Below are 27,559 nucleotides of genomic sequence, written 5' to 3' on the forward strand. Positions count from 1 at the left end.
GTAAAATCAGAAATTTCAGATCTAAGTGAAGCACCCGTTTAAGACAAAGCAACACACCAAGCATAAACTGCCAAGATGTGAAATATAAACAAAGCAGTACACAGCTATTAGGGACAAAGGAAACAACATCTAGAACTAGAACAATTCTGACTCCCAGAGGACATTTGACAATGCCTCCAAACATTTTTGGTTACCAAAATTGGGGGGGTGGCAGCCGGTAGGCACCACAGGGTGGTCACTGGCAAGTAGTTAGTAGAAGCCAGGCTGCCACTGAACATCCTATAACACAGAGGACAATCTCTCACAGCAAAGATTATCTAACCAAAATGCCAATATTGTAAGGGTGAGAAATCCTGCTCTAGATATAAGAAGCTAAGGAGAAGAGAAATGGTCTCAGGAAGAATATTTCTTAAAACTACCTAACAACAGAAAAGGATTCCTAGACCCAAAGACCTAGAAAAGCTAGCCTGCCCAACCCTCCTCATCTAAAAACAGTACAGAAAAAGCCACCTCACCTAAACACAAATAAGAGAAGAGAACTGGGATCTCAGAAAGAGAGGTGAGAATGGGAGGAAGACAAAAAAATTTGGACAAGTAACACCTAAACTGGATTATAGCCAATTCCCACACCAAGTTTGATAAGAAAAATGAGAATAAACAGAGTAACATTCCTACAGATAATAAAGCATACCAGAAAGCCAGAAGTGTCCACAAACTAATGGAAATTTTAATGTAACATATCAAACCAAGGTTTTTTTCTCTTATGTTTTAATTTTCTAAAAAATAACTAAGAATATATACTAGTACTAGCAAAAAACAATTGGAAATTTACATTTTAAAAAATGATCAATAATAAAACATGAAATATTTAGAAATATATATATATATACCAAAATACAAGAACCTATACACTGAAATTACTGAATAGTGATGAGAGAAATTAAAGACCTGAATAAATGGAGAGATACGTCAAGTTTGTGGATCAGAAGACTATTATTAAGATGTCAATTCCCCTGAAACTGATTTATAGTCACTCCAATAAAAAAAGGGGGAAAAATTATGTGTGTGTGTGTGTGTGTGTGTGTGTGTGTATGAAAGCTTAGTAGGCTCTAGTAGGCTTGGCTCTCGAAATTGAGAAAACAATTTTAAATTTTATTTGTAAAGTCAAAAGACTGAAAATAGCCAAGAAAAAGAATGAAAAAATTGGAGGATTTACCTTACCTAACTTGTACACTTACTATATAGCTACAATATAATACAGTACTGGCAAAGATAACAAACCAGAACACTGAAATAACTACAAATAATATGACATCTTTAATAAGCTTCAAACTAATGAGGAGGCATGTACAGATGAAATAAGATTGGTCATATGTTGGTAACTGTTAAAGCTTGGTGATATGAGGATTTACAATACTATACTTCTTGTATGTATTTGATATTTTCCATAATAAAAAGCTAAAAAAAAAAAGCATCCAAGTTTATAAAAGATTTGTGAATGTTTCCACTAAAAGTGATTATTTTCTAATTTTAAAAGATGCTTGAATGATTTTTTTATTTACCTAGAGCAGGGTTGGCAAACTATGGCACTTAGACCAAGTACTGTCTCTGGACTGTTTTATAGGTCCAGCAAGCTAAAATGATTTTTATGTTCTTAAGCACTGTTTAAAATACAAAGAAAAAAAAATAAGAGACTGAGACCCCATGTAGCCCAGTATTTATTATTTTGCTCTTCATAGAAAAAGTTTTGCCAACCCCCTGACTTAGAGAATCAATTAGGCATATCAACACAATCCTAGAAGTCATAGTAGGTATTCAACATTTGTTGAATAACAAAAAGAAATAAATTTCTTTACTACAATGCTCAAATGAAGTTTTACTATATTTATAAAGTTCTTTCACCTGAATGACCATGTTCATGTAGAAACAGTCATGATTATGTGTAAAATATGAAATTTCACATATTTGCTCCTCTGTTTTTTACACTCATGGAAACATATCTTCTCTCTGTTTTATATAATATAATTTTCCTCAACATCTAGCCATTTACTTAGGGATTCACATTATCAAGTTTTGTTATTATATCCTTGAACAGAAGACAGAGAATACAGAGTCCAATTAAGACAAAAACTCAAAAGAAATACACACACATACTGAAATAAGACTTCTATTACTTAAATTTAAAGAAACATTTTAGGAGATAATTACAAAGAAAAAGTAATGTATGCTATGAAATCTCCTTGGCTGAATATCAGGCATCAAATATTTATATCATATATGTAATAGTAAGCTGGCTATGCATAATGGCACTTCAGTAACTTTGCTTTTGTTTCATTCAGAAGCATATATTTCCTTATCATTATTTTTAAAAAAGCAATTCCAACAAGTATTAAATAGATTATTCTTAAGTTCTCAAAATTTCTACAATACTACCTGCTCAGTCTGCCTGCCAAGACCTATTACATTAAAATTAATTGTAGTAGGTATCTCCTTCTCACTATATGTAAAAGTTGCATCTGTTAAAATTATAGAAAAATATTAACTTATATTTTAAAATATAAAATTAGTATTTATGCCAAATATATCTGTTCTTTTTCCTAAAATTATAACCTGTCTGTAAAGTCAGACTCAGGTCAAATTACCAATAAAGTTATCATTTTCTGAGGCCAACAAAACCATTAAGGACAAGTATGGATTTGGATTCAAAAAAGTTTTAACCTGTGTCAATAATAAAACCTTAAGGCCCATCTTTCACATTGTATTCTCAGCAGTTTCTCCATCTGTCCCTGTTAGCGTGGCTCCCATAAAAAGAAAGTGAAAAGAACCTCTTAGCTGGGATTACTAAAATCTGATTATATTCTACAACATATGAAAAGTGGTAACAGGCATTTGGCTAAATATAAGTACTATCTACAAACAAGAAACACAAATTAGCAGTGAACTTTCAAGACAGAAGAAAAAAAAATGAATATAGTACAGAACCAGGTCACTAGTTCATAAACATTTCAACAAAAATTGGCAACTCCTGAGGCTCTCTCATTGCCTTAATCTTAGTTACACATGTAACTAGAAGAAGTTGATACTAATTACTGAGCAAAATAAGGCTAGATATGTAAAGAAAGTATAAATTCATTCTTGATGCTGAATTTCCTCTCTCTTCAAATTAAAATAAAATAGATCAGGAAAACATCACGCTGAAAATGACAAACTCCTTGTTAATGTGTTATTATGTTTTTGTATGGGCACAGTGTAGAGCCTTCTTAATTTATAAACTGGCATGCTGGTTAGGCAATATAATTACTGATTTCTTTCCCAGATGTGTGATTGCCTTTAGGCACATACTAAAAAGCAAGAAATAATATAATATGGCCAAGAAAGAATTACCTAATAAAAGAAGGATGGAAAACAAACAAACAAAACAAGCTTTCACTTGATGTTTTGTGCCGAGTCCTGGTCTACAATTTTGACATAAATTTACATCTTAGTGGCTTTCAAAACTTTTTTGACAGACAACATACACTGTATGAATAGAGCCCTAGGGATCAGAGCAGACATACATAAAATAGAGAAGAATAAAACAATAGGAAAAAAATAATGAAACCAGCAACTGGTTATTTGAGAAAACATGAAGCCCTAGCCAAACTTATCTAGAAGAGAGTATACACATACACAAAACCAGAAATGAAGGAATAATCATAACAAATACCATAGAAATACAAAGATTAGAGAATACTATGAAAATTTATATGCCAATGATTTAGACAACCTAGAAAAAATGGACAAATTCCTAGAAAAATATAGCTTTCCAAGACTGACCCAAGAAGAAACAGAAAATCTTAACAGACCAATTAACAGCAATGAAATCAAGTTGCTAATAAAAAAAAAAAACTCCCAAAAAATGAAATCCCAAGTCCACATGGATTCACAGCTGAATTTGACCAAACATTTGAGGGAGAGCTAATACCCATCTTTCTTAAAGTATTCCAAAAAGTAGAAGAGGAGGGAATACTTCCAAACACATTCTATGAGGGCCAGAATCACTCTAATACCAAACCAAAGACACCACAAAAAAAGAAAATTACAGACCAATATCCCTGATGAACATAGATGCAAAAATCCTCAACAAAATATCAGCAAACCAAATTCAGAAATACATCAAAAGGATCATCCATCACAAACAAGTGGGATTTCTTTCAGGGATGAAAGGATGGTACAATAGTCATAAATCAATCAATGTCATATGCCACATTAACAAAAGTAAGGATAAAAACCACATAATCATCTCAATAGATGCTGAGAAAATATTTGACAAAATTCAACATCCATTCATGATAAAAACTCTCAACAAAATGGGTATAGAGGATACAAACCTCAACATAATAAAGGCCATGTACAACAAACCCACAGCCAACATCCTCAACAGCAAAAAGCTGAAAGTTTTTCCTCTAAGACAGGGAACAAGACAAGGATGTCCACTCTCACTACATTTATTCAACACAGTACTGGAGGTTCTAGCCACAGCAATCAGACAAAACAAAGAGATAAAAGGCATCCAGATTGGTAAGGAAGAAGTTAAACTGTCTTTGTTTGCAGATGATGTAACTATTATTCATAGAAAACCCTGAAGACTCCACCAAAAAATTACCAGAACTAATAACTGAATTCAGCAAAGTTGCAGGATACAAAATTAATATACAGAAATCTGTTGCATTTCTATGTACTAAAAATGAAATAGCAGAAAGAGAAATCAGGAAAACAACTCTATTTATGACTGCATTAAAAAGAATAAAATAGCTAGGAATAAACCTAACCAAGTAGGTGAAAGACCTATACTCTGAATAAAACACTCATTAAGAAATTAAAGAAGATACCAATAAATGGAACACTATCCTGTGCTCATGGATAGGAAGAATTAATATATTTTGTCAAAATGCCCTTTCTGCCCAAAGCAATTTATAGATTCAATGCAATCCCTATCAAAATACCAATAGCATTTTTCAATGAACTAGAACAAATAGTTCTAAAATTCATATGGAATTTTTTAAAAATTGGAACCACAAAAGACCCCAAATAGCCAAAGCAATACTGAGAAAGAAGAAGAAAGCTGGGGGCCTTAGGCTTTTAGCTCTACTACAATGCTACAGTAATCAAAACAATTTGGTACTGGCACAAGAACAGACCCATAGATTAATGGAACAGAATAGAGCCCATATATAAACCCATGCATATATGGTCAATTAATATATGATAAAGGAGCCATGAATATAAAATGGGGAAAAGACAGCCTCTTCAACAACTGGTGTTGGCAAAACTGGACAGCTACATTAAAGAGAATTGAAAATGGATTATTGTCTAACTCTACACAAAATTAAACTCGAAATAGATCAAAGATCTGAATGTAAGTCATGAAACCATAAAACTCTTAGAAAGAAACATAGGCAAAAATCTCTTATACGTAAGTATGAGCAACTTTTTCCCAAACACATCTCCTCAGGCAAGGGAAGCAAAATAAAAAATGAACAAGTGGTTCTACATCAAACTAAGAAGCTTCTGTACAGCAAAGGACACCATCAGCAGTGCAAAAAGGCATCTTACAGTATGGGAGAATATATTTGTAAATGACTCAAACTGGTAAGGGGTTAACAAAAAAAAAACCAAATAACCCAATTAAAAAATAGGCAAAGAACCTGAAGAGACATTTCTCCAAAGAAGACAAATGGTCAACAGACACATGAAAAGATGCTTCATACCACTAATCATCAGGGAAATGCAAATCAAAACTACAATGAGATATTACCTCACACCAGTTAGAATGGCCACTATCCGAAAGACAAGAAATAACAAATGTTGGCAAGAATGTGGAGAAATGGGAACCCTCCTAAACTGTTGGTAAGAATGTAAACTGGAGCAATCATTGTGGAAAGCAGTATGGAGGTTCCTCAAAAAAATAAAAATAGAAATAACATTTTACCCAGCAATTTCATTTCTGGGAATTTACCAAAGAAAACAAAATCCCTGATTCAAAAAGACAAATGCATCCGTATATTTATGGCCACATTATTTACAACAGCCAAGATACAGAGGCAAAAAGTGTCCATCAGTAGATGAATGGATAAAGATGTGGTACATATACACAATGGAATATTATTCAGCCATTAAAAAAAAGGAAATCCTGCTATTTGCAACAACATGGATGGATCTAGAGGGTATTATGCTCAGTGAAATAAGTCAGGTGGAGAAAGACAAATACTGAATGATTTCATTCATTTTTAGAGTATAAAAAACAAAGCAAAACAGAAGGAACAAAATAGCAGTAGACTCACAGACACTGAGAAGGAACTGGTGGTTACCAACAGGGAGGGGTTGGTGTGGATTGGTGGGGAGGATGAGGGGCATAAAGGGGCACAATAATTTGTAATTATAATATAAGTTGGTCATGGGGATGGTACAGCATGGAGAACATAGTAAATGATTCTGTAACATGTTTCTGCATTGACAGATAGTAACTAGAAGGGGTGAGGATTTACTATGGGTTACTGCTGAACCATTTGTTTTACATTTGAAACCAATATAAGATTGTATATATGATACTTCCCTTAAAAAAAAGAGCCATAAGAATAAATTTAACCAAGGGAGTAAAAGATCTATACATTGAATACTATAAAACACTGATGAAGGAAATAGAAGATGACAAATGAATGGAAAGATACTCCATGTTCATGGATTGGAAGAAATAAAACTGGTAAAATATTCATAGTACCCAACACAATCTACAGATTTGATGCATTCCCTATCAAAATTCCCATGGCAGAAATGGAAAAAGCAATCCTAAAATGCATATAGAATAACTAAGAACCCAGGATAGCTACAGTAATCTTGAGCGAAACAAAGCTGGAAGCATTACACTTCCTGATTTCAAAACATATTACTTAATTATCTATAGTAATCAAAACAGTACATACCTGCATAAACACAGACATAATAAAGGCCAATGAATGTAACAGAGTGCCCAAAAATAAAACCACACATACACAGTTAATGAATAATGACTACACAGTGGGTAAAGGATAGTCTTCAATAAAATTGGGAAAACTGATCAGAATATCCTGATGCAAAAAGAATGAAATTGTACACTTACACCATACACAAAAATCAACTCAAAATGGATTAAATAGTTAAATGTAAGAGCTGAAACTATAAAACTCCTTTTAGAAAACATAGGGGAAAAGCTTCTTGACATTGGTCTGGGCAATGATTACTGGATTTGACACCAAAAACAAAAGCCACAAAAGCAAAAATCAGTAAGTGGGACTGTATCAAATTAGAAAGTTTCTGCACATCAAAAGAAAAAATAAACAAAATGAAAAACCAACCTATAGAATGGGAGGAAATATCTGAAATTCATATATCCAAAAAAGGGTTAATATCCAAAATATTTAAGAAACTCATACAACCCAACAGCAAAAAAATAAATAACCTGATTTACAAGTGGCCAAGGACTTGAACAGACATTTTTCCAAAGAAGACATACAAATGACCAACAGATAGATGAAAAGATGTTCAACATTACTGATCACACTTATTAAAAGGCTATTATCCAAACGTCAAATGAACTAAGATACAATATGAAGAAGAACTTCCAACATCAGCACTCTCTGGAAGACCCATACCAGAAGATGATCATCAAAAAACATCAACAAAGATCCAGGCGCTGCTACAGATGTAGCTGCATTCATCCCACCGGTTCCTGGACTTGCCATGGGAATGAAGAAGGAGATATCTAAGCTGGCCTGTGCATACAGTAAAACAACAAATTTGACTGGATCTATACTGTTTGAACTCAACCAAGAATTAGGAGAAGTGCAAGTTGTAGCACTCCAAAATCTTACGACTACAGACTATCTACTGTTAAAAGAACATATGGGATGTGAACAGTTCCCAGGAATGGGTTGTTTAAATTTGTCTGATTTCTCTCAGACTGTTCAAGTACAGTTGTACAATATCCATCGTATCATAGATAAATTTTCACAAATGCCAAGGATGCCTAACTGGTTTTCTTGGTTTCACTAGAGATGGCTGGTAATTATAGATCTGCTTTGGTTATGTAACTGTATTCCTATTATGTTAATGTGTGTGCAATTTAATTAGTAGTTTAAAACCTATACATGCTTAAGTTACTCTACAAGAAGATACGTCAAAGAAACAATCTTCCCACGTTTTCTTCCGCCTGCTACTTCTATAGCTTTTCTTCTTCCTTCCTAATTACAACTCTTAAATAGAATTCGTGCCTCATATCGAATTTACCAAGTATCGTAATTCCTCCAAGTGGTAAAGATACCTCAAGACAAATGCTGGGCATAGAAGCCACAGGGCATAAATCTGCAAAGAAGTAAAAAGCTAACCTTTGCAAACAATATGGCTTCTCTCTCACTTACCAACTTTACATTCTCCTGTATGGCCCCAGAAGATGACTGCTTAGCCAGAGATGGGTAAGATTCCTCAAGGGAGGAACAACCTAAGACAGGCACAGTCACAGGGGGGTCATCAGGTGAGAAATTGGGGATCAACAGAGGTGAGGCTTAGAACCTCACCCCCCCTGTTTTGAGAGAAATCTTCTGCATCCGTGGATATTTTATTGCTCTTGTCTAGCTTGGATTAACACATAGTTTACAGGCACACACCTGATCATCTACATTTGCTCTCCTACAACACTAAACTATGTTTTCTACCTTTATTCAGCATTTTATTAAAAATAATAATAATAATAATAATAAAGGGAGAAATGTGGAATCCACATATAAATCAAGTATAAAAATCAAACGAATATTCATATTTGACCTGATTGTTTATACTTCATAATGCCTGATCAAAACTGAAAGTTTCTGTGATGACTGCCCTTGTACTGATCACCATGTAAGAACTTATTCACTATGTAAGAATTTGTTCACCATGTAAGAACTTGTTCGTTATGCTTCAGAAGATTGGAGACTGATGAAAATTAGGCTTGGGGTGGATTAATGATTGTGCATTGAGCACTGACTCCGCTATACAGAATTTTATTGTTGTTAACAACCATTTGATCAATAAATATGAGAGATGCCCTCTCAAAAAAGAAATGTCAGAAGATAACAAGTGTTAGCAGGGATATAGAGAAAAGGGAACCTTTATACACTATGGGTAGGAATGTAAGTTGGTACAACCATATTGGAAAACAGTATAAAGATTCCTCAAAAACTTAAAAATATAACTATAATATGATTTATTTATCTATAAATACATATAAAATGGGATATATATATATATATATATAATGGGCTGTTATTTGGCCTAAAAAGAAGGTAATTCTGCCATTTGCAAGAGTGAACCTAGAAGACATTATGTTAAGTGAAATAAGTTAGATAAAGAAAGACAAATACTGCATTATCTCTCTTATATGTGGAATCTAAAAAAGTCAAATTCATAGCACCAAGCAGAATGGTGGTTAACTGGGGCTGGAGGGAGTGCGCATGAAGAGATGTTGGTCAGGTTACAAACTTTCAGTAATAAGATGAGTAAGTTCTGGAGACATAATGTACAGTATGGTGACTATAGTTAATAACAATGTAATGTACACTTGAAATTTGCTAGGAGTATCTCTCAAGTGTTCTTACCACAAAAAAATATGTGAGGTAAAGGATATGTTAATTAGCTTGACTATGACAATCATTTCACAATGTATACATGTATCAAAACATCGGATTGTATACCTTAAATATATACAATTTTTGTCACTCATCTTGATAAAGCTGCAAAAGACTGGTAGAAGATGGGGCGACACACAGTCTATCTGAAAATCAGTGAGCTAATGCTTTACAAATATTTTAATTTATCCCCCTTTTGAATTTGTTCTGTTTCTAAATAAAGGGGGATATTGAAATTTATGGAAAAAAATGTTTAAGATAGAGACTCTGAGAGCTCTGTATGATAACTGTCCCCAAACTGTTCCTCCAAGAATGCCAAGAGGCTCCATGAAATTTGCACCTTTCCAAAATTAAACACTACACAAGATATCTCTAATAATTCATAATCATCTGTTATTTTATCAGTACCAAGAAAACCTTAGCCTAACCTTATCTCAACTCAAAATTCAAATAAATTACTTCAATTCACACAGTATCTTCAAACTAACCAGAATTTCCAAAGAACAGTTATAAGAGAATTCAGAAGCTTGGTTAACTCAGATTCCTCTACAGCCTCTTTTTTGTTCTAGTAACCATATATTCACTTAAAAGCTAGAGTGAAATAATAGTTCAGTAAAGGAACTCAGGTTTTTGACTTACAGAGGTCTAAGACAGCAGCTTGAAAAACAGATGAAAGATTTTTAAATGGAGAAAAAAATTTAAACTCAGAGGATATCATTTTTTAAGGTTGCAAAACACAGAATATGAGTTTCAAAGTAATTAACACTTCTAACAAAATCTTTTCCTTATGTTGACTGTATCAGCTGATTTACTATTAGTACTAATAAATTTATTATTACCCAACTTAAGTGAGCCCTCTGTATTACCCAGCAAATACTGTTTCAAACCTCCACTCTTGTTTCTCTGGTCAGTTTGATTTCTGCACTCAGTCAACGTTATTTCAACCCTTCTCCATTATTCTCAAACCTGTTCATCCCACTACATGTTCTCCACCCTAAACAGATGGCCTTGCACAGTAATTCAAAAAGAAAACAGGAAGAAGCTCCTCAACTCCACTGATGTCTCCATTTCATATGTACAAACCTATACCTATCCTCTCCTCCAATCCTCCAGTTCTAAAAAGCTTTTCTTATACCCAAAGCCAAACACTCCACCTTTAGGCAAAACTCATACCCTCTCTACCTTTTAAAAACTTTATTCATGACTGCTTTGTTCTTTCTCGAATAGTCACTTCTTTCTCTCTCCATTGAATCTTTTTCATAAATATTTATATGTAGCTAAAGTTTCTCCCACCTTAAAGAAAAAAAAAACTGCTTTGTTCCATTTCCACCTTTAGCTCCTCCCCTTCAAAGCCAAACTTCCCAAAACAATTATTAATACTCTTTATTTCCATTTCTGTTTTCCCATTCTTTCCCCAACCTATTTCAATCAGTCTTGGATCCAAAGAACTGAAAAGAGGCCAAGGTGGCTAGAGTTTGATTAGGGGGGAATGGCTGAAGTGTGGTTAAGAGAAATGGGAAGAGGAGTACTTGTATGTCATTTTGGTCTTCTGCCTATTAACAGCAGTAAGCTCTTCAGAGATTTTTTAAGCAGAGAAAAGGGAGGAGTTAAAATTAATCTGACTTTATTGTATGAAGTTGAACAAGTGGATATAGATGTTATTGTAGTATTCTCTAGGTGAAAAGGTGCCTTGAATTAAGAAGTACTGGTAGTTAAGATAGAGAAACTGGTGAATTTAAAGCTATATTCGAGCAGTGGAATTGATATGATTTGGTGATAGGTTAGACTAGGTCATCTAAACCTCTGAACTTCATACTCCATGCTCCTTTTTACATTAGGAACTTCAAAACTGTTGTTTCTTCTCTCTGAAGCATTCTCTCCACGCCCCCCACCCCAACTCTTTCACTAGTTACTCCCACTCATCCTTCAGATCTCAGGTCAAACATTACTTTCCCTAAATCATGCATGAGACCTCAGATACATTCTCTTATCACTCTTCAATTCTCCTTCATAGCAATTTTAATTGTAAATATATAAATAAAACTGTGATGTGCGTGATTTTTTTTAACATTTTTTAAATTAAGGTATCATTGATATACAATCTTATAAAGGTTTCACATGAGCAACACTGTGGTTATTACATTCACCCATATTATCAAGTCCCCCCGCCACACACCCCACGGCCGTCAGTCACTGTCCATCAGCGTAGTACGATGCTGTAGTCAGTACTTGTCTTCTCTGTACTGTACTACCTTCCCCGTCACCCCCTCTACACTATGTGTGCTAATGCATGATTATTTTTTTAATGGCTTTCCCTTCATATACTGTATGTACACAGGTGAAGAGACCCTGTATGTTTAGCACAACATTGTAGCACATAGCACCACAAATATCTGTTCAGTACTAAATACAGAATCTAATCTACTTCAGACGTTTCTATTATCACTTTTAATCGAGGTGACATCATGATTCATCTCTCTGGCTCTGCCCTTGCTTCTGAAATATATACTGCCAGTTCAGCTACAACATGTTTTTCTACAATACCAATTAGCTTACAGACCACTGGTAAATAGGGAAATGGTATCAATTTAATGTGTCAGTTGAGTGATTTGTACATGGAGCTGAAATTGTGGAATTACAACCTTTACAATTAAGAAAAAAAGTCCTCGGTTTGGCTGCTGCACAGGCAGAAGTCCTTACAGATCTTACGCAACTGAAAATAAGTGTCTGCATTGAGGATTCCCTTTCAATAAAGCAGACCTACAGCCCCACATAGCTCTCTGCTGGTGTATTTCCTTCTGTGTCTACCTTAATAAATAGCAGCCTCACTGACTCAGAGCTCCACTTTGAACTGCCCTGTCTCAATGCCCACTGCAAGCCAACATCTGATCTCTATTTTGCATATTTTTAACATCCTCTGCCGCAGCATCCAGCCATGCTAGCTGCCTACCTGGTCTATCCAAGTTATTTCCCAAGATATCAATTATTATTCTTCATTGCGCTCTTGTTACAAAATTATTGCAGTTTTGAGTAGACTGCTTTAACCCTGTCTTCCCATAGCCCTATATTCTCAGTGTGCAACTTACAGAACATTAGGTTTTCAAGAGCACAAATGTTATATAGCATATTCTCCTTCAGTTCCAGATTGCTCTTGACTAGTTCCTAAATTAGCTTATACACCCAAAATCTAGGTTCCTTATCTCTGTTAGTAGTCCAGAATCAACTGAATTATTGATGTCCCTCTCTCCCACTCTCCTCTATACTCAATCACTCCAAACATTCAATCAATTTTCCTTATGCATGGTCTCTCACACCTTTTCCACTACTATCTGTAGTAACTGAAAGCTTCAGCACCTCTCATCTGAATGAATTTAGTATCTTGCAGGTTAGTCATCCATATTTCAGGCCTTCCTAAATCCAAACCAAACTCCATTACACTGCAAGAACTATCTTCCCGAAAATGCAAATCTGATTGTTATTTCTCTACTCAAAGACCTTCAATGGAATTCTGTGCATTTAAGCCCCAAACCAATATTCCACTTTTATTGTGCACTGAACCTCTCATTCACTTCACACTGTAGCAAAGATAAACTGTACAAACTGTTGTGTACAGTGGTGGCAAAGAAAGACTCTCAATAAAAATTAGCTATTATTGTCACAGATTACCTGGTATTACAGTTATTTCTAAGAATGGTATCTCCCTATCCTTGATTTTAAACATCTTAAGTTCCTCCTCTTTACATCATTAGAGACAAGGGTCAAATCTTGGGTTGTGTCACTTACTAGCCGTGACCTTGAGCAAGTTATTTAGCTTTCTGAGCCTCAGTAAAATTAGGATAATATCCATGTCATGGGTTGTTGAAAAGACTAAATGACATAGCATATGTAGAATACCTAGAAGAGAAGAGACATCAGTAAACATTAGTTTTCAAAGTGTTCACTTAAAGAATGAACAAAGAACTACTCCCTTACCTTCTTTCTCCCACAACTAGTCAAGTAGAGAGTAACATTCAAAGAAATTGGTTCAACAACAAAATATATCTTAATCCCTCCTAGATAAATGGTTATTCCAAAACTAAGATTGAAGAGAATCTTTTTCTCTACTACAAAGAAAATAAGGAGTTACTGATTTGGAACCATACTTTACTAAATGACATATACTGACTAATGTGAATTATTATTAAATTTACTGAGACTCAACATATACCTAGTCCATATATGCTGAACTAAGTTATTTAGTGCTAATACAAATACAAGCAAAAACACAGAGCTTCAATACTTATGCAAAATAATTTCCATATAAAATGAGGCTACCTACCAACATATATTAAAAACTGACACACAGTAAAAGATTCTTATACATTCATTCAAATTGATTTGATTTATACCACAGGTTCTTATATTATAGCATTACAAGAGTTTCTTTAAAATAAAAAAGCAAACAAAGGAGAAAAAGGGAGGGAGGGGGAAATGGTACTAAAACATCTCAAGTTACTCTTTTTCCAGTTTACTTTGCTTCATCCTCCCTCCCACTGGTTGCATGTAATTGCTTTTCCTACTTCATAGTTAAAAAAGAATGACAGTTGTTTTTAAATATGTGAGTGCTGGGACAACAAGACTAACAGCAAGAGAATGATGTTGGACCCTTACTTTACATTATATATAAGAAATTAACTCAAAATGGACAGAAGATCTAAATCTAAAAGCTAAAATTATAAAGCTCTTAGAATAACACACAGGCATTAATCTTTATGACCTTGGATTAGGCAATGGTTTCTTAGCTACATCACCAAAAGCTCAAGCAACCACGGAATAAACTGGACTGCTTCAAAATGAAGAGCTTTTGTGCTTCAAAGGATACCATCAAGAAAGTAAAAAGACAAACTACTGAACAGAGAGAATATATTTGCAAATCATATATATGATAAGGCCTAGAATTCAGAATATGTACAGAACTCTTAAAACTAAACAATTAAAAAATAATCCAATTAAAATCAGGCAAAGGATCTGAATAGACAGTCGTCCAAAAAAGATACATAAATGGCCAACACACAGGAAAAGATTATCAACATAATTAATTAGGGAAATGAAAATCAAAATCACAATGAGATACCATTTCATACACAACAGGATGGCTATAATCAAAAAAACAGACAACAAGAAGTGCTGATAAGGATGTGGAGAAATTGGAATACCCATACACTGTTGGTGGGAATGTAAAATGGTAGAGCCACTTTAGAAAACACTCAGGCAGGTCCTCAAAAAGTTACACACACAATTACCACATAACCAAGCAAATTTCAGTTCTAGGTATTCACCCAAAGAAATGCAAACATGTCCACACAAAAACTTGCACACAGATTTTTCATAGCAGTATTATTCAGAAGAGTCAAAAAATGGACAGTCCGAAAGTGAGAAATGTGTAAACAAATATGGTATTATTTATACAATGGAATATTATTCAGCTCTAAAAAATAAAGAGCTGATACATGCTATGACACAGATGAACCTTGAAAACATGCTAAGTGAAAAATCCAAGCCCACACTCTGTATGATTCCATTTATAAAAAATGTCCAGAATAGGCAAATCCATAGAGATAAAATAATCAATTGGCAATTGACAGGGGCTTAGCCTACAGATGTCATATTTCTCAAGAGTGGGGCAACTTTGAAAATGCAAAACAGCAAATATAAATCATAAACGAGCCAAGTGGATGCAAATATTTACATTATAAACTATTCTAAAATACCTATAATTTTTTTGTTTCACTAACTATGGAGGAAGGGGAAGAGAGATGCTAATACTGGTGTTAAATAACTCATTGTTCCCCAATGCTGATAATGTCATTTTCCAAGAATTATTACATATTTCATTTCATTAATTTGAAATGGTTTTTACCAATTATGTTTCTGTAAATCTTTCTTTCCTGATCATATCACTTTGAATATATTACTTCCTCAATAATTCCTAGATTCTCTATTTTTGACATTCAAAAACCTCACAACAAGTACAAATATTCCAAAAGAAAATGTTTTTTAACAATTTATTATTTATGGTATCTATATGAAAACTTGTTTTTCTATACTAATGAGTAATAGTTCTCTAAACTAAGAAATCAAACGTTTTAGGCTTTTATCAATTAGAGAAAATTTTTGATTTCCTGATATGAAAGCTGCACTTCTAATAAAAGAAAAGTTAACTAAAACCAAAAAATCAAAAGTTGGACAGAAAACCTGTGTTGAATAGTATTTCAAACAATGCAAAAAAGACATGTTCTACACAATCCAAGACATTAGCTATTTCTGATACTTTTAATCATTATTTATATTAACTTCCCAAAAGATAAAACTAAAATCAACATTATTATTACCTTATCTTTGGCCTCAGGCAGTGTGATTTCTCTAGGTTCTAAAAATGGTATTTCTTGAGAAGGTGGAGTACATCTGACTATATCTGGTACATAGGGCGTATTAAACAATGGCGGCATTGAGTATCTTCTTTCACCTGATAAAGGCACTATGTGGTTAACTACAGTTGGCTCTTGGTGAGGTGAATAGAAACGTGGCCGTTTACCGTGAAGAGGAAGATTTTTTTCATCACTTAATCTCCTGAAAACAAGCAATATACCTCAGTGATTAAAGATATAATTTTCTGACAGCAAATAGAAAACAATTTAAAAAATGTAAACGGCAGATGACAATACTGACTTTCTCAGCAAGGCCACATTAGCTTTATGTAAATCTTAAAATATTGATTTTCAGTACAAGAGATGCCTTAGGAAAAATGTGTTATAATAATGCATATAAAAAAACAAATTACATAAATATTCATTAGGGCTAGTCACCTGAATTTGAACTACTCTAATGTTTCACCTCAAAATGTAGGAAAATTTCTATCTATAAAAAAACTAACAATAAATAAAAAGGCCAAAAATCTAACATAAGGAGGATAAACTTAAGTAAACTGAGTGGTATATATTTAAAATAAAAAGGCTCTTTAAGTCCACCAATATTCTGCTTCATCAGTAGGAAAGACCAAACTAAGAGAAACTTACTTTTTAAAGAGGCTATAAAGACATTGGACAACTAAGGGAATTCTAAAATAAACTGCATTTCAGGGGACAGTACTGTATTAAATGTTACATTTCTTGAGCATGACCAATATATTTTGGTTATATAGGACAGCACCCTTGTTCTTAAGTGGAATGCACTGATGTACTCTGGAGTAAAGTGAAATGATGTCAATAACTTTCATATGAGCCAGAAAAAAATGCGGGGTAGGGAGAGAAAGAAGCAGAAAAAAAACAGATGCAGCAAAATTTTAATTGATAAATCTAGATAAATAGCATACAGGTTTTCACTATACTATTTAAATTTTTCTAGAGGCTTAAAATTTTTAAAAATAAAAGGGCAAGGGAAAATTTGTTAACAAGAAGTTATTTGTTGGAAAAAAGATATTTACTTCATTGATATATTAAGTGGTTCACATACATAATACTTTATGCCATAGGAAATAGTATAATTCCTTTTAAGCTCTAAAATATAATGAGTCATGCGTAGCTACTTGAAGTTTTTTATTATGAAACTCTTTTGGGAGTATGCCAATTCCTCTCCTTGACAGACCCACAAAATAACTGGAACTCCTACTCATACATAAAAGTGTGTAGTACTAGAAACATATGAGTATACTTAATACTTTTTTAAACATACAAGTAATTTAGAGCTTTATGTGATGAATATCTATTGAAAATGCCAATTCTAATTTTAAAAATACATGTTAACTATGAACTAATGGAATTTATTTTCACTAATGATTCATATATTGGTTACTAAGGCAATTTCTAGAAAATAAAAATCTAAATAAAGTCAATACTTGAATCATATATAGCCTTCCACCATGACAATTTTGAAGAACTCATAGTGTTTCTAAGCATAGGATCTACTGCGAGACCATCTGGGTTTAAGTCCCAGCTATGCCACTTCTACCTGAATACTAGTTGCTTAATATCTGTGTGCTTCAGCTTTCTCCTTAACATAAGGATAGGCTAACATAAGGATAGGCTAACAATATAAAGTACTGTGAAACTTAAATCATTCAAGTCCTTAGAACAATGTCTACTACACAGTGAGTGATCAGTAATTCTTAAATACTGTTACATTTAATTACACATAAAAGTTATGGAATGTTTAAAAATATCTCCCTGGGCAAGGAAAACAACAGCAAAAATGAGCAAGAGGGACTACATTAAGCTGAAAAGCTTCTGTACAGCGAAAGACACCATCAATAGAACAAAAAGGAACCCTACAGTAAGGGAGAATATATTTGAAAATGACACATCCGATAAAGGCTTGACGTCCAGAATATATAAAGAGCTCACACACCTCAACAAACAAAAAACAAACAACCCAATTAAAAAATGGGCAGAGGAACTGAACAGACAGTTCTCTAAAAAAGAAATACAGATGGCCAAGAGACACATGAAAAGATGCTCCACATCGCTAATTATCAGAGAAATGCAAATTAAAACTACAATGAAGTATCACCTCACACCAGTAAGGATAGCTGCCATCCAAAAGACAAACAACAACAAATGTTGGCGAGGCTGTGGAGAAAGGGGAACCCTCCTACACTGCTGGTGGGAATGTAAATTAGTTCAACCATTGTGGGAAGCAGTATGGAGGTTCATCAAAATGCTCAAAACAGACCTACCATTTGACCCAGGAATTCCACTCCTAGGAATTTACCCTAAGAACGCAGCAATCAAGTTTGAGAAAGACAGATGCACCCCTATGTTTATCGCAGCACTATTTACAATAGCCAAGAATTGGAAGCAACCTAAATGTCCATCGGTAGATGAATGGATAAAGAAGATGTGGTACATATACACAATGGAATACTACTCAGCCATAAGAAGTGGAAAAATCCAACCATTTGAAGCAACATGGATGGAGCTGGAGAGTATTATGCTCAGTGAAATAAGCCAAGCGGAGAAAGAGAAATACCAAATGATTTCACTCATCTGAGGAGTATAGGAACAAAGGAAAAACTGAAGGAACAAAACAGCAGCGGAATTACAGAACCCAAAAATGGACTAACAGGTACCAAAGGGAAAGGAACTGGGGAGGATGGGTGGGCAGGGAGGGATGGGGGGGGAAGAAGAAGGGGGGTATTAAGATTAGCATGCATGGGGGGAGGGAGAAAGGAGAGGGTGGGCTGCACAACACAGAGAGGACAAGTAGTGACTCTACAACATTTTGCTAAGCTGATGGACAGTAACCGTAATGTGGTTGTTAGGGGGGACCTGATATAGGGGAGAGCATAGTAAACATAGTATTCTTCATGTAAGTGTAGATTAAAAATTAAAAAAAAAAAAAAGAAAGAAAGAAAGAAAAGGGGGATTACTCCTTGACAGGATAAAACTATTGGTAAATCAAAGATCAACACATGCTTTAAATATCCTTAATGTTGATCACTTAAAGGGTGTCAGATGATCAGCTATGGAGGTACTCTTCTGATAATATTCCTTTCTCTTAATTAAAAAAAAAAAAAAAAAAGCAGTTACTGTGTGCTGACCTCCAATGAGTTCTGCACAGTGGTATAGAGGGCATGTCAAAGTGTGGGCAAAGGGTCTGTTTGTTTCTATGCAGAAGATCAAGGCCTAGCTTGGATACCCAGAAAATGAACTAAGATACGATATGAGGAGGAGCTTCCGGCATCAGCACTCTCTGGAGGACTTGTGCTGGGGGATGATCATCAAAAAGCCTCCACAGGTATCCGGACGATGCTGTGGTTGTGGCTGCATCCAGCCCACCATCTCCTGGACTTGCCATAAGAAGGAGGAGGGAGATGTCTAGGCTGGCATGTGCATACAGTGAGACAACGAATTTGACCGGATCGGTACTGTTGGAACTCAACCAGGAGTTGGGAGGGGTGCAAATTGTAGCACTCCAAAATCTCATGACTATAGACTATCTATGGTTAAAAGAACATATGGGATGTGAACAGATCCCAGAAATGGGCTGCTTTAATTTGTCTGATGGTTGAAGTACAGTTGGACAATATCCATCATAACATAGATAAATTTTCACAAATGCCTAGGGTGCCTAAATGGTTTTCTTGGCTTCACTGGAGATGGATGGTAATTATAGATTTGCTTTGTTTATGTCACCGTATTCCTATTATGTTAATGTGTGTGCAAATTAGTTAGTAGTTTAAAACCTATACATACTTAAGGTACTCTACAAGAAGATATGTCAAAGAAATAATCAATCCTCCCATGTTTCCTTCATATGCTACATCTATAGCTTTTCTTCTTCCTTCCTAATTACAACCCTTAAATAGAATTCGTGCCTCATATCGAATTTACCGAGTATCATAATTCCTCCAGGTGGTAAAGATACCTCGAGACAAGTGCTGGGCATAGAAGCCACAGGGCATAAATCTGCAAAGAAGTAAAAAGCTAACCTTTGCAAACAATATGGCTTCTCTCTCACTTACCAACTTTACATTTCCCTGTATGGCCCCGGAAGATGACTGGTTAGCCAGAGACGGTAAGATTCCTCAAGGGAGGAACAACCTAAGACAGGCACAGTCGCAGGGGGGCCATCAGGTGAGAATTTGGGGATCAACAGAGGTGAGGCTCAGAACCTCACCCCCCCTGCTTTGAGAGAAATCTTCTGCATCCGTGGATGTCTTGCTGCCCTTGTCTAGCCTGGATTAATACTTAGTCCATAGGCACACACCTGATCATCTGATCATCTACATTTGCCCTCTTACAGCACTAAACTATGTTTTCTACCTTTATCTTGCATCTACCAACCACTTCAGCATTTTATTAAAAATAAAAATAATAATAATAATAGGAGAAATGTGGGATCCACATATAAATCAAGTACAAAAATCAAACGAATATTCATATTTGACCTGATTGTTTATAGGTCATAATGCATGATCAAAACCGAAAGTTTCTGTGATGAATGCCCTTGTACTGTTTACCATGTAAGAATTTATTCACTATGTAAGAATTCGTTCACCATGTAACAACTTGTTCATTATGCTTCAGAAGATTGGAGACTGACGAGAATTAGGCTTGAGATGGATTGATTGTACATTGAGCATTGACCCCCCTATACTGAATTTTATTGTTGTTAACAACCATTTGATCAATAAACATGAGAGATGCCCTCTCAAAAAAAAATAAAATAAAATAAAAATAAAAATAAAAAAATAAAAAATGGGCAGAGGAACTGAACAGACAGTTCTCTAAAAAAGAAATACAGATGGCCAACAGACACATGAAAAGATGCTCCACATCGCTAATTATCAGAGAAATGCAAATTAAAACTACAATGAGGTATCACCTCACACCAGTAAGGATGGCTGCCATCCAAAAGACAAACAACAACAAATGTTGGCGAGGCTGTGGAGAAAGGGGAAACCTCGTACACTGCTGGTGGGAATGTAAATTAGTTCAGCCATTGTGGAAAGCAGTATGGAGGTTCATCAAAATGCTCAAAACAGACCTACCATTTGACCCAGGAATTCCACTCCTAGGAATTTACCCTAAGAACGCAGCAATCAAGTTTGAGAAAGACAGATGCACCCCTATGTTTATCGCAGCACTATTTACAATAGCCAAGAATTGGAAGCAACCTAAATGTCCATCGGTAGATGAATGGATAAAGAAGATGTGGTACATATACACAATGGAATACTACTCAGCCATAAGAAGAGGGAAAATCCTACCATTTGCAGCAACATGGATGGAGCTGGAGAGTATTATGCTCAGTGAAATAAGCCAAGCGGAGAAAGAGAAATACCAAATGATTTCACTCATGTGAGGAGTATAAGAACAAAGGAAAAACTGAAGGAACAAAACAGCAGCGGAATTACAGAACCCACAAATGGACTAACAGGTACCAAAGGGAAAGGGACTGGGGAGGATGGATGGGCAGGGAGGGATAAGGGGGGGGGAGAAGAAAGGGGGTATTAAGATTAGCATGCATGGTGGGGAGGAGAAAGGGGAGGGCTGTACAACACAGAGAGGACAAGTAGTGATTCTACAACATTTTGCTATGCTGATGGACAGTGACTGTAATGTGGTTTATAGGGGGGACCTGGTATAGGGGAGAGCCTAGTAAACATAGTATTCTTCAGGTAAGTGTAGATTAAAGATTAAAAAAAAAAAAGAAAGAAAGAAAGATAAGGGGGATTACTCCTTGATAGGATAAAACTAACGGTAAATCAAAGATTAACGCATGCTTTAAATATCCTTAATTTTGATCACTTAAAGGATGTCAGATGATCGGCTATGGAGGTACACTTTTCTGATAATATTCCTTTCTCTTAATAAAAAAAAAAAAAAAAGCAGTTCCTGTGTGGTGACCTCCAAAGAGTTCTACACAATGGTATAAAGGGCATATCAAAGTGTGGGCAAAGGGTCTGTTTGTTTTTGTACAGAAGATCAAAGCCTATTTTGGCTACCCAGAAAATGAACTAAGATACGATATGAAGAGGAACTTCCAACATCAGCACTCTCTGGAAGACTCATACCAGAAGATGATCATCAAAAAACATCAACAAAGATCCAGGCGATGGTGCAGTTGTAGCTGCATCCATCCCACCGTTTCCTGGACTTGCCATTGGAATGAAGAAGGAGATATCTAAGCTGGCCTGTGCATACAGTAAAACAACAAATTTGACTGGATCTATACTGTTAGAACTCAACCAGGAATTAGGAGAAGTGCAAGTTGTAGCACTCCAAAATCTTACGACCACAGACTATTTATGGTAAAAAGAATATATGGGATGTGAACAGTTCCCAGAAATGGGTTGCTTTAATTTGTCTGATTTCTCTCAGACTGTTCAAGTACAGTTGGACAATATCCATCATATCATAGACTAATTTTCACAAATGCCTAGGGTGCCTAAATGGTTTTCTTGGCTTCACTGGAGATTGCTGGTAATTATAGATCTGCTTTGTTTATGTAACTGTATTCCTATTATGTTAATGTGTGTGCGCAATTTAGTTAGTAGTTTAAAACCTATACATGCTTAAGTTACTCTACAAGAAGATATGTCAAAGAAATAATCAATCCTCCCATGTTTTCTTCCATCTGCTACCTCTATAGCATTTCTTCTTCCTTCCTAATTACAACCCTTAAATAGAATTCGTGCCTCATATCCAATTTACCGAGTATCATAATTCCTCCAAGTGGTAAAGATACCTCAAGACAAATGCTGGGCATAGAAGCCACAGGGCATAAATCTGCAAAGAAGTAAAAAGCTAACCTTTTCAAACAATATGGCTTCTCTCTCACTTACCAACTTTACATTCTCCCTGTATGGCCCCAGAAGATGACTGCTTAGCCAGAGACGGGTAAGATTCCTCAAGGGAGGAACAACCTAAGACAGGCACAGTCGCAGGGGGGCCATCAGGTGAGAAATTGGGGATCAACAGTGGTGAAGTTTAGAACCTCACCCCCCCATGTTTTGAGAGAAATCTGCATCCGTGGATATTTTATTGCCCTTGTCTAGCTCGGATTAACACATAGTCTACAGGCACACACCTGATCATCTACAATTGCTCTCTTACAACACTAAACTATGTTTTCTACCTTTATCTTGCATCTACCTACCACTTCAGCATTTTATTAAAAATAATAATAATAATAATAATAAAGGGAGAAATGTGGGATCCACATATAAATCAAGTATAAAAATCAAACGAATATTCATATTTGACCTGATTATTTATAGTTCATAATGCGTGATCAAAACTGAAAGTTTCTGTGATGATTGCCCTTGTACTGTTCACCATGTAAGAACTTATTCACTATGTAAGAATTCATTCACCATGTAAGAACTTGTTCATTATGCTTCAGAAGATTGGAGACTGACGAGAATTAGGCTTGAGGTGGATTAATGATTGTGCATTGAGCATTGACTCCCGTATACAGAATTTTATAGTTGTTAACAACCATTTGATCAATAAATATGAGAGATGACCTCTCAAAAAAAACAAAAAAATTTCTCCTTCTACCCAGGCAGCACTTCCCAGTGCCTGGTGCCTCTGCCCTTCCATAAAAGGTTCTGGATATAAGATTAAAGCATAAAAAAAAACAAAAAAAAAACAAAAAAAAGTTATGGAATGTTTATATAGGCTTTAAATAGTAACATCCTGCAAATATTGCCATCTTATTTTACTAATCACCTCTGAAGTTCTATTATACTTTGTAATACATAAATTTATTTTAATTAAATTGGTTAAAATTATTTGGCTTCTGACTTCTCTATAGAAAGCTTTATGTCATGCAGAAATTTTCACTCTAAAAGTATTTATCATGGAACCTTACCTGTATTAAGATTTAGATAAGTCAAATAGCAAACTTTATTAGAAAGAAGGTACTTTGTACTTAATTGCTTCCCTTTAAAATTCATATGGTTAAGCTCGAACTCCCAGTACCTCAAAATGTGACTACAAAGTAAGTCACCAAGAAGAATTAAGTTAAAATGGGGCCATCGGGATGGGCCCAAATCCAGTAAAACTAGTATCCTTAGAAGATGAGATCAGGACACAGAAGACCCAAGACAGAGGGATGACCATGTGAGGACACAGAGAGAGAGCAGCCATCTAAAAGCCAAGGAGGGAGGCCTCAGAAGAAACCAAACCTGCCTACTCTTTATCTTAAACTTCTAGCTTCCAGAATTGTGAGAAAATAAATTTGTTGTTTAAGCCACTCAGTCTGTTGTACTCTGTTATGGTAGCCCTTGCAAATACAGAAAGCTATCCAACTTAGTTAAAAATCTCAATTAAAAGTAGTTTTCTGAAGAAATATAGCTTCATTCCATCTAAAACTTATAATGGTGGGAACAACAAATTAACAAAAGTGTCCCCAAAATGTTTTAAATTCATAGACGTTTTAAAATCCTGTGATAGGACACAGGTCCCAGTAAACAAATTTAGGGCAGTGTCCATACAATTTTAATACAAGATACACTGTTACATAGTTTTCACAAATGAAAAATTTTCCTTTTAAAATTATTAAATACTTACTAAATAAATAATTTATAACCTAATAAAATAAGTACTTACTTCCTTCCTCGAAATAATGGAGAAGTTGAGGTCTGTGTTTGACTGACATTTCCATATGTCAACTGCTGTAATGACACAGCTCTAGACAAGCTACCAAAAACAAAATAGTAGTAATAAACATTTTTTCTTTTAAAAACAAAAGAATAATTTCAGAAAAATATTTTACTTATCAAAATAAGGCAATGAATATTTTCTCTAACTTGAAATGTTCCTTATAAAAAAATCTGTCAAGCAGATAACAAAATTTAGAAATGATATGAACCAAAATATCACCATACTTACTCTGCATTCTGAAAGTTGAACTGTGCATCTACAAGCTGCTGCTGGTGTGAATAAAAAATTGGTGACAAGGAGAAGTCATTAGATTGTTGATGGTTTGGAGTGTAAGGTGGGCGACCCAAAATTGAGTTTGGGAACATGTATTCTTCTACCTAGAATAGTTTTAAAGACAAATTATTAGTCGCAAGATTTGAACATTTTAGTATCTGCTCTTGTAAGCAATTAGTTATGAAATGTGTTTTCAAAGTTACTTTTAAAAATTTAAACATCTCTTAAGACACACTACAGGTGACCAAAAAACTTACTAATAATGAATTTTAAATCTAGGTTAAGCATATTATTATTCAAATGATACTAAAATATATGCAAGTTTCTAATTCCTGATAATTTTACCCTAATATCAACAAATCTTTTACAAATCAAGTTATCACCACATACTCTAATAATTAAAAACAAACCACCCAAGGGAGACATTTAATAAAATCTTACAGAGTTTTACATTTATTCCCAATTTAATCTATTCAAAGGTATAAGCCATCATATGATAACATGATTCCTAGGATTTAGATCTGATCAAATAAGGGAAGGAATTTGTATCACCTAATATCTGTTTATAAACTTCTAAGGTTCTTCTCAAAGTATAAATAACTTATATTAAGGACTTCTGACGAAAGAAGGTTTGTTCCATAGGAATGTATACAGGAGAAAACCCATGTACAGTAGTTCCCCCTCCATGCAAGGTTTCACTTTCCAAAGTCAACCTTGGCCTAGAATCAGATGATCCTCCTGACATACTGTGAGAGGGTCAACAGTAGCCTAATGCTACATCACAATGCCTATATCAATCACCTCATTTCAGCTTATCATGGAGGCATTTTATCATCTCACATCATCACAAGTACAGTAATATTTTGAGAAAGACCACATTCATATAACTTTTATTAAAATATATTGTTATAATTGTTCTACTTTATTATTGTTGTTGTCAATCTCTTACTGTGCCTAATTTATAAATTAAATGTTATCATAGGTATATATGCATAAGAAATAAACAGTATATGTAGGGTTTTGAGGTATCCACTGGAGGCCTTGGAATGTATCTCCTGTGGATAAGGGGGCACTACTATACAAAGCTATGAGAACCATTCACTGACTCTGGCAGGAAACTACATATTTATTTATATTCGTTCGGGTGACTGATCCTAAAAGGCTATAAACTTACAAATAGCAGGGTAAGGTAACAAAATTAAAATAGGTATTAAGTAAAGTCTACACAGTGAAAACAGGATTTCCAGACTACCTTCCCAACAGGCAATTAGAAAACTCATCTATGGAATAACTAAGAGAGAAATCATATAACATAGTCATAGTTTTCCACCAAGAAAAAGTTAAGCTTGCTACCAACCCACAATGAAGTCTCCGAATGACCCCTCCCACCAACACACACACAGAGCTTCCAGTTTGATTTCTAGTACCTCTCACTTAAACAGGACATCCACGGATTACCAGGAGAAAACAAAGACCTAGGAATAAACAGAAATAATCCCAAGAACAAACAAAAACCATATCAAAATGTCCATAATTAATCAAGAAGTTGCATAAATAAAATAATATGGTGTTTAAAAAAACAGAAAGGGCTCTTGGAAATTATAAAATTGAAAGCAGAAATATCCAGCAGAAAATTAAAAGACAATATTGAGGAAATCTCTTAGAACAAAAAGGAAAGACTGGTCACAGCAGGGGGAAGCAGAGAAAATAGAATGAAACTATGTGGTCCAACATCCAATATAAAGGAAGTTCCAGAAAGAACAGGGAAAATACAGAGAAGGAAATTAACAAACCAATAAAACAAGAAAATGTCTAAAACTGAAAAATACCAATCCTTAGATTTATAGGAACCAATGGGTACAAAGCAGAACTTAAAAATTTTTTTAATTAAAAAAATAGGTCATGTTATAGTGATATTTCAGAATATAAGAAAAAAGAGGCTCATAAAATATTACAGAGGAGGAAAATGTTATAAACTAAGGGCTGGTAATCAAAATTAATTTGAATTTCTCTTAACAGTGGAAACCACAAGACAATGAAGTCAAATGCCTTTTAGGTCTCTGAAGGAGATGCTCTCAAGCTATATATAATTCTGTACCCAGCTATTATCAATGTAAGGGTGACTAAAAACCTTTTTAGATGTTTATCAAAAGTGAAAAAGAATATCTGGGATCTAGGAAAAGGAAGAACTGATACAGGTCAGAGACAAAGTAAATTCCCCAGGATGATGGTGAACGGAAGCTTAACAGCTTAAATTAGAGCAGGAGTATAGAGGGCTTCAAAGAGATATCCGAGGGAAAAAACTAAAAATTAAGTGTTAGATTACCTGACGTATTTGACCACATACAGTAGTTTGCTAACAGAGCAGAAATATAGGAATAGAAAAGCAACAAGTTAAAAATGAAAGAGATTACTGAATTACAGAAAAAACACACTCAAAAGATCATATAAAAAAGG

General features: G+C 34.7%; 1 protein-coding gene across 6 annotated transcripts in view; it reads right to left on the reverse strand.

The window, feature by feature from the left end:
- Window positions 1-27,559, reverse strand: part of TENT2 (terminal nucleotidyltransferase 2) — a 90,301-nt gene that overhangs the window by 59,016 nt on the left and 3,726 nt on the right. For 3 of the 6 annotated variants that reach the window (XM_037000004.2, XM_037000000.2, XM_073234701.1), the window contains exons 3-5: window positions 25,058-25,206; window positions 24,776-24,865; window positions 16,052-16,289 (exon numbers count right to left, since the gene is read on the reverse strand). In XM_037000004.2, the coding sequence (XP_036855899.2) occupies window positions 16,052-16,289; window positions 24,776-24,865; window positions 25,058-25,194 (465 nt within the window). In that variant the 5' untranslated portion in view covers window positions 25,195-25,206. Of the gene's footprint in view, window positions 1-16,051; window positions 16,290-24,775; window positions 24,866-25,057; window positions 25,207-26,529; window positions 26,578-27,559 lie in introns of those variants that run through there. The other 3 variants (XM_073234705.1, XM_037000012.2, XM_037000024.2) reach the window with 2 other exon arrangements.

Source organism: Manis javanica, chromosome 1, assembly GCF_040802235.1.
Source record: "Manis javanica isolate MJ-LG chromosome 1, MJ_LKY, whole genome shotgun sequence".
NCBI classification, from domain to species: Eukaryota; Metazoa; Chordata; class Mammalia; order Pholidota; family Manidae; genus Manis; species Manis javanica.